The following is a 7,848-nucleotide window of genomic DNA, read 5'->3' on the forward strand; positions in this document are numbered from 1 at the left end:
TCAGTCAGTTCTGCGACTCTAGAAATCACAAAAGAACAAAGAACTCAGGCCAATGCAGAACACAACAAAATCTAATGGATTTAGAATTCAATTTCATTTTCTATATTAAAACTGGCAACAATTTTTACAGAAAATTATTCACGAATTTAAAGCTAATAAGATTCCATTTCAATTTTTTGGACAGTCAAGCTTTCAATTAGCAATAAAATATCGAATCACAGTCTTTCCTAACAAATATGATACTGAGCATTAGGTAATCACAAAATTTGGCACAAGACTGCCCTTAACACAGTTTGAGATTATTGGTTATAAAGAGGATTCTTGAATTCGGAAGTGGCTTTCTTATAAAGTGGATTATCACTTCTATTCCATTTGGCGCTAGCCCTCTCTTTTTCAAATTTCGCATACTCCTGCCTATCGTGGATGGTGGTTCCTACCTTCCATATCACTAGGAGAATAATACCTGCCAGAACTATACTACCGATGACGAGTAACATTATTGCTAAAATGAAAAAAATGAAACGTAACCGTAAGGTGGCAGTTTTACTTACGTACTCAAAATGTCGACTCTTTCACTACATATTTTAGTTCTTTGGGCGGTGACCATAATTTCGTTACTCTCATCGTATGTGTACTGAAAGATTATTGTACAGCCCGAGTTGTCTGGAGTTCTGCAAATTTTAACGTTCTCATAGGTATCTTCTTCATTGATTTTGTCGATTACGCTGACAGTGAATGCTGTACATTTAATGAGACAGTCAGATGGACTATAGACCCCCGATTTGTATGCCTGGCATTCTACACAGTTTCGCAGCTCCTCGCACCTGAAAATCTCAAAATTTATTGACCCGTTATCTAAATGTCTATGAGTACCTCTGCCCTGGACAAGAAGGACATTCTTCACAGTACTTTCCGGAGTACCTAAATTCATCGACAACGAAACACTGGCATTCGCCACAAGCACAGCTACCTTGTCCGGAACAGACAGCACCTTCACTGTTAGGAGCTATACATGTCGTGTTGGTATCCGGGCATTCGCAAGCTTCACCAGTCCAGCCCGCCAGGCACTTGCACTGTCCGCAATCGCAAATGCCGTTGTCTTTTCCAGAGCACACCTGCCCATTGTTTCGCTTACAGGAATAATTGTCGCAGTGGCAAAATTTGCCGTAAATAATTTGTGGACTTGGACGCTTAACGCACTCGCATTTGCCACATTTGCATGACCCCAAACCTGAACATATCTCCGTACTGTTGATATTGGGCTTACAGTCGCTAATATCGTCGGTAATTGAGGTTGTTCTGTCGCACTCGCAATTTCTACCGAACCTACCGGGATTACACCTGCACACGCCGCATTGCAGATCACCATGGTCAGTACAATTGGGCGATTGAGAAATAAAATCGGGATGGTAATTGTGCTCGCATGGACAATCACAGGTGACAGTCAATTCTATTTGAAGACTTTCGTCTATACCCTCAGGTTTAATTTTGATTATTTGAGGAGGCGCGCCGGATTTTTGACATTGCAAGGGGCGAATAGTTGCTGTGAAGTCGATGATTTCACCAACGTGAATATTACTGCACCCATTTTCTTTGGGTTTCGAGCACTTTGAGGAGTATTTGATTTCCACCTCGTTTCCAGAATTATCGGTTATTGCTACAGTGTCTACGATTTTCTAAAAAACTTCAAATTACAACACCACCAGCACTTACATTCCAACTTACGTTGTAATTCTCCGCCACCAAACTGACTACGTTATCGGAATTTTGCGTGAGTCCACCGGCAACCGAATTTTCGATACGTTGCTGTAATCTTTCGTAAATTTTGACAATGCGATCATTTCCTTTGCCTTTAACTATCGCAAAAATTAAGTTAATATTATTTTGTTTGGCAACGTAGTTTATTTGCGATATGGAGGGGTAGTCGTAGATTAAATCGTGCGTGTACTTGTTGTTCTCCATGTGGCATTTGGCGTCGTTAGGCTCCACGACTCCTGCCAATTTGCCATCGCCGGCGATATGAAAGTCAGCATCCGTCGAAAAGACAATCAAGTGACGAGCTTGGTCGCGCCAACCGATCTCCTTTTTGCAAACCATCGCTTGCATGACTGCATCGAATCCACCTTCGGGGAAATCTAAATTTCCCGAAACCTTCGCCTTTTTAACTTCCTCCGAGAACGCCTTCGAGTTATCTGTTAAGGACATGTGATTTTTAAAGCTGTACGGAGGAACGCAGTGTACGATTTCGCCTTGCTTTCGGAAGCTGCATGGGGAGTTTATTCTGTAACAAAATCGGATGTAGGGTGCGGTTACAATAGACGAAAACACTTACTTTGCCGGTACTGTACTGATGAAAGGCATATCCGTTTTGTCAACGAAGCTTCCAAATCCCAAGCGGAAATTACTGGTCAAATTTCGCATAGTCTCCGCTAACTTACCACCAAGTTTGGCTAACTTCTCTCTATGCTCTTCCATAGATGCCGATAAGTCCATAATGTAGTATAAGTCCACGGGATAGTTTTCTGCTTGTCTGTATTGAAAAGGTAACATAAACTCTTCTCCCTTACGAAGGGTGAGCCTAACTTTCTGCGGCCCAATTTGAGTGGCTGTTCCGTCCTCGTGAGATTGCAGCTTGTCATTCTTATCTATAATGTAAACCTTTGCGGGATCGACTATTTTACTTTCGGAGCACCACGTTTGTTTGTCAATGTCTTTGTTTGCGCAATGAATGGGTGTTGTTCCATTGGAAATGGACGCATACTAACATCGCACTTATTAATATTATCGACACGAATTATTAAAATACATACCGGTTCGATGCACCATATACATTCAATATCCTGTATACAATCACTACATTTTTCGTTAGCGAAACAGTTTGTTTTTGCTTGAACTTGAAGGGAGTACAATGCGATAAGAAGTAGAAAGCTTAAAAACTTCATGATGCTGCCCGACTGTTTTTTCAACTGATCACTATCGGCCAAAAAACGGATGTGCGGTTGTGACGTCAGTCTACACATTAGTAATCACGGAAGTAAGAAACCATGGGCAATATTTTTAGTAAACGCTGAAGGGAAGGTATTTAAAGACTGAACGCTACTTGAAAGGAAAGTTTGTATAATGTGTCAAGCGTTGATATGATTTTAATTAAATATGTAATTACCCACATATCTCTAATAATGTTGGAATGTAATGTTATGAATAGTCCAGGTACGTACCTACCAAGAATTGGATTGTCAGATTCAGATAGGCTCGTGAGTCAGTAGTTATGAGTACCCGTTATCTACCGTCAATTATAGTCATACTTAAAAATGGGAAACATTTATCTGTAGGTAGTTCCGCTCGCCCAAAAATGTAAAGATAAAAGTAAACGGTTGGAAACGATAGTATACCTACCTACCTACTACAGATTAACATAAAAAATGTCGCCAAAAGATTCTATAGGTCAAACAAACTAAAACATTAAAATTGTGCCTAACTATAAGAGAATAAGTGAACCTTTGCAGGGAATAGGTCGGTTGGACTCCTCTCCAGGTCCATTTTTTGGAAAGTCATTTTTGGCACAATATTTAGTAATTTTCAGTCAGGACATGTGATTGGTTTTTTGCAAGGAATAACATCATTCTTTGCAAAAACATCCATTCAACATCGTTAAGTATGACTTTACAATACTAGCTGTAGCTGTGTATACTACCATTGAACATTGAATAAATAAATAATTTTACTTATTCAATGATACTACCTACTCATTTCTTAACAAACAAACTGAAACTAGGGATTAATAATAACATAAAATCTAGATTTTAATTTTGTGTAGGTAGTATAGACAAAGGAGACATGTAGAAAGTACATGCTTGTTTCCATAATGAGCGATGAAGCAAAGGAAATTTGCCAACAGCTAAAACTGCATGATACTGCCCAAAATACCACCGCCACACTTGTGGCACAAATTCTAAAAAAAGGCAGTAAATGCCTCATACATACATGGCGCTTTTGTGCATTGGCACTTTCAAAAAATGTGTACATTATAAAATGCTTGTATAAAGTTAAAACATCTCATACTCATACTCAATCACTTGTATTGAATGTTGTGAGGATATTGAAACACCCTTATTTATAAATTGCTTATTTCATTAAATTGCAAAAGCAAAAAAGTCTGTAGAGATTACACCAAATTAGATTTATTTATGAATAATTAACTATCACAATTGATCACAATAACATTTTAAATACATAATAACACAGTCAGATTTTATTGTCTACACGTTTATGCACAATGCCATGTGATTTTAATGTACTGCTTTGATTAAATGACTGGCCACAAATTTTACAAACATAAGGGCGTTCGCCTGTGTGAATTCTTGTATGCTTCACTAGCATCATTCTGGTGGTAAACCCTTTTTCACACACTTCACAGTTAAAGGGCTTTTCGCCAGTGTGAGATCTAAGATGAACAGTTAGTTGACCTGAAAGTAGCATAATATGCGAATGTAAACACAATGTGGTTATAAGTTACCTGTAGTTGACATTTGCTTCCCACACACAGTGCACAAAGCTGTCTTTCTTCCACTATGAATCAATCTATGCCTCTTCATATCATTGCTCTGTCGAAAAGCGAACCCACAAATATCACAAATGTATGGCCTTTCATCCGTATGGCACCGCATGTGTACTTTTAAAACACCTGCAGAGATTAACTTGCAACTGCGGTACAAATATTTCAAATACTACCTTTAGATGTGTAACGTTTTTCACAAACTTCGCATTTATATGGTTTATATCCGCAGTGCGAACACAAGTGGTGCTGTTCTAAGTTACTCTTCTGCCGAAAACCTTTTCCACAGATTGAACATAAAAATGGCTTTTCGCCAGTGTGATGTTTCATGTGCTCAGCTAAAATACTAGGATACGGAAATTCTTTACCACAAACAGAGCAAATGTGTACTTTTTTCATGTAATTTTCTTCGTGTGTTACCATATGACGCCTCAAGCTTTCCGCAGTTAAACAACCTTAAATCAAAGATAAGTACTGTGTATCATTTGAAAAGTCTGCTAAACCTTTGTCACACTTTTCACAAGGGAATGGTTTCTTATCTGAATGTTTAAAGCTGTGCCTTTTTAATAAGTACGAATAATTAAACCTTTGCCCACACACATCGCAAACATGCAGCTTATCTTCAAGATTCGTATGAGTTCGCTTGTGCAAGGTTAAATGTGATTGCTTAGTAAATGATTTTAAACATTCCATACACTGATGTTGCTGGTTCTCTTTTTGTGTCGAGGTGTGCTGTTTCAGCTTTGGTTGCAAGGTTAACATTTCATTGTTTGTTCGGTCGGTCGTGATGCTACTTTCGCATTGGTCTTCTTTGGCTGCAGTTTGTACAAGTCGAAAGTTTGCGTTGGAGTCCTTACAAAGCTCAATGAAGTAATATATTTTACACATCATATCGACACAGTCTATGCAAAGATGTTGTGGTAAACCATCACTCTGGGAGATCTTAAAGGGATTAGTTAATATACATTTTAAGAACAAACACAAATTTCTAACCTCAATTGCGGTCAAGTTGTATATAAAGTCGACCATTTGTATTGAGTCTCCATTCCATATTTGTATTTCAAAAATGGATAATAAATCTTCTTTTTCGGACATGCAAGTGCGGCAAGTGTTCTTAAATTTTTCAGCTTCCATTGTACAAAAAAACCTAAATAAACATTACGCAAAGACCCTTTTAAATTGAATGGATGTTCATTGACTTGCAGATGTGTTGCAGATTGACTCCCTCGGTACTGCGCAAACGCAAGCGCGCTTAAATTTGAATTTGTTTTAACGCACTAATTAATAAAATCTTCGGTCATCACTGTGAATTCCAGTTACATTTTATAGCCCCAACTTGAAAGCAACCGTCACGATCTTTTACACTTTACAGCATAATATGGAATAAACAACAAGAATTGTAACGTTATTAAAATCAAACTAACGGTTTTGTGCCCCCAAGAGTCCCAAGACCAGAAACCTTTGATTCAACAACCCAAGGTTCTTGAATGAGAGCAATGTCCTACTTTACAGTGAGGTGTCTGCCTAAGGTTTATGGCTTATGCAGCGTTGCTAGAATCAGACTCCATATTCACAAACTCCTTAAAATTTGAAATAAGCCCGGGTGAACTGGCCACAAGTTGCCTCAACTGTGATGCTTAACCGTAGCTTCTTGCATTTTGCCCCTGTAGCAGCTGCTAGTGCTGTTGTGGTGATTGTACTTCAGGTTCGGAAGGTTTTTTTTTGGAGCTGTGGAAGCACCTCCACCTTCTTCCATGGCTTGAGAAGTGATGGAACTGGATTTTTTAGGGTATTATCTGCGCTCCCATATGAGGAGATAACTCGAGGCATAACTGCCCTGCTCCCTTTTCTGGGCTTCTCGCTTTGAACTTGCCAGCGCTTCTGAGGGTACCGTTTGATTTTTCAGCTTCGTTTGGATTATACCCAGCAGCCTATGAGTTTTTTGAACCGCATAAAAATATTGGGGAGATCGTAGATTTATTTATTAATAATTTTAGCCCAAACGAGAGCAACGAATCTTCTCATCAAAATATCCACGAAAATATCTTATGGTAATTGTAGGAACAGTCTGAGCCATCCCCTCTAGCGTACCAAAATGTTATGCTAGGTGTAAGGAAAGGAATGCTGAATTTTCATTTCCTGGGTAGGTATTCCAGACACCCCCCCCCCTTCTGCATTCTCCCCCAAAATATTTAATGGTTTTAGCACTTACACCATAACGTTTAAGAAAGGACCACGAACCATAACACCGCAAGTCTGTGGGGTAGGGAAAGGAAGGTTTGATCGTCTTTTATAATAAATTGTCATGGGTGCCTTTAGGGCTGAATGTTTTTAAACAAGAACGCAGTACCGGAAGTCAAAAAATTCCACAAAAATCTAACGATTGATGAACTGAATTTGTTTCAGGGGGGGTCCTTAAATGACACGGACATTCGCCCACGTATATGATGGATGTATGTATACCAATAAAGGGGAAACAGAGAAGTTACTTTCGCCATTTCTGTGTTAAAACGTTTTGCAATAGCAACAGTTTTTAGATCTTGGGAAGTAAATTTGCCATCGTTTTAGAATTCCGAAAATAACTAGTATACAGAAAGCCGGATGCATTTGATTGGACCATTTTTTGAAACGGGCGAATCGGAGCGAGTCTTGCAGCTGTGACGTCATAATCACTAGTCGTCACGTGATCAATTATGTCGTTGCTGCCGTTCCGAGCGTGTTGTATTTTTTCGGTTTTCTGCTAATTTACGAAGTGCGATATTAAAATAAACTTAAAAAAAGTCAAAAAAGACGGGTATAATTGTGGCAAATAGTTCGTCTCGGTCCATCATACGTTAATCGGGGTTTAAACGTAATGTTAAACTACAAAAAGTTATGGCGTCCCTTCTCCTTTTCGTTCGAATTTAAATCGGCCTTTGCGTATATGATCTCATGATGCGACCACGTAAATTTTGATTATGTTGTTAAATTCAACCCTTAAAGTAAAAAATTCACAAATCGGTGTTCTGTTAAATGTTATCGGAAGAACAAGAAGATGGCGTCCTATTTTAAATTCAGAATCCTTAAACTATAATGTGCTCCGACGGTTACACATTTTATTTGAGATAGCGTAGTACGGGGTGGTCTAGGGGGTGGGGAATATCACCCAGTATACGGTGGTTCGTATGGCACCTTTGCTAATAGGTAATCGTTCCTCTGTTGCTGGGGGGATTCCGTACTTCTCAGATTTCCCGGTATTGCGTTCTCAGTTGCGGTAATGGGTATGGGAATGCTGGGGCGCAGAAATGGACATG

The 7,848-nt window shown here is 39.0% G+C and overlaps 2 protein-coding genes across 3 annotated transcripts; both read right to left on the reverse strand.

Annotated features, from left to right (window-relative positions):
• Window positions 1–86: 86 nt before the first annotated feature.
• LOC116172390 (integrin beta-PS-like) lies at window positions 87–3,103 on the reverse strand. Of its 2 annotated transcripts, none has more exons than XM_031489598.1 (6): window positions 2,811–3,100; window positions 2,333–2,760; window positions 1,726–2,281; window positions 874–1,676; window positions 556–824; window positions 87–502 (listed from the first exon to the last, which is right to left on the reverse strand). In XM_031489598.1, exons 1-6 carry the CDS (start codon window positions 3,018–3,020, stop codon window positions 300–302), a joined length of 2,469 nt encoding a protein of 822 aa, XP_031345458.1. In that variant the 5' UTR covers window positions 3,021–3,100; the 3' UTR covers window positions 87–299. The 2 variants fall into 2 exon arrangements, with proteins under 2 accessions (XP_031345458.1, XP_031345459.1); XM_031489599.1 differs by having other exon boundaries at window positions 336–502; window positions 552–824; window positions 2,811–3,103.
• A 1,058-nt stretch (window positions 3,104–4,161) lies between these two features.
• Window positions 4,162–5,760, reverse strand: LOC116171220 (zinc finger protein 93-like). Its single transcript, XM_031487944.1, has 5 exons — window positions 5,549–5,760; window positions 5,059–5,497; window positions 4,732–5,010; window positions 4,517–4,684; window positions 4,162–4,466 (listed from the first exon to the last, which is right to left on the reverse strand). The coding sequence occupies exons 1-5, from the start codon at window positions 5,687–5,689 to the stop codon at window positions 4,246–4,248; spliced, it is 1,248 nt and encodes a 415-aa protein (XP_031343804.1). The 5' UTR covers window positions 5,690–5,760; the 3' UTR covers window positions 4,162–4,245.
• Window positions 5,761–7,848: the final 2,088 nt, after the last annotated feature.

The sequence above is a fragment of the Photinus pyralis genome, unplaced genomic scaffold (genome assembly GCF_008802855.1).
Source record: "Photinus pyralis isolate 1611_PpyrPB1 unplaced genomic scaffold, Ppyr1.3 Ppyr1.4_LG5, whole genome shotgun sequence".
Classification (NCBI taxonomy): Eukaryota; Metazoa; Arthropoda; class Insecta; order Coleoptera; family Lampyridae; genus Photinus; species Photinus pyralis.

Excerpts from the sequence above, each read along its gene's own strand:
- LOC116171220 (XM_031487944.1), bottom strand. The coding sequence starts at position 5,689 with ATGGAAGCTGAAAAATTTAAGAACACTTGCCGCACTTGCATGTCCGAA. Across the intron at positions 5,011-5,058 it reads TTGTGAAAAGTGTGACAAAG|GTTGTTTAACTGCGGAAAGC; the intron begins GTTTAGCAGACT and ends CTTTGATTTAAG. Across the intron at positions 4,685-4,731 it reads AAAACGTTACACATCTAAAG|GTGTTTTAAAAGTACACATG; the intron begins GTAGTATTTGAA and ends TAATCTCTGCAG.
- LOC116172390 (XM_031489598.1), bottom strand. The coding sequence starts at position 3,020 with ATGTGTAGACTGACGTCACAACCGCACATCCGTTTTTTGGCCGATAGT. Across the intron at positions 2,282-2,332 it reads ATCAGTACAGTACCGGCAAA|AATAAACTCCCCATGCAGCT; the intron begins GTAAGTGTTTTC and ends ATTTTGTTACAG. Across the intron at positions 825-873 it reads CCTTCTTGTCCAGGGCAGAG|GTGCGAGGAGCTGCGAAACT; the intron begins GTACTCATAGAC and ends TGAGATTTTCAG.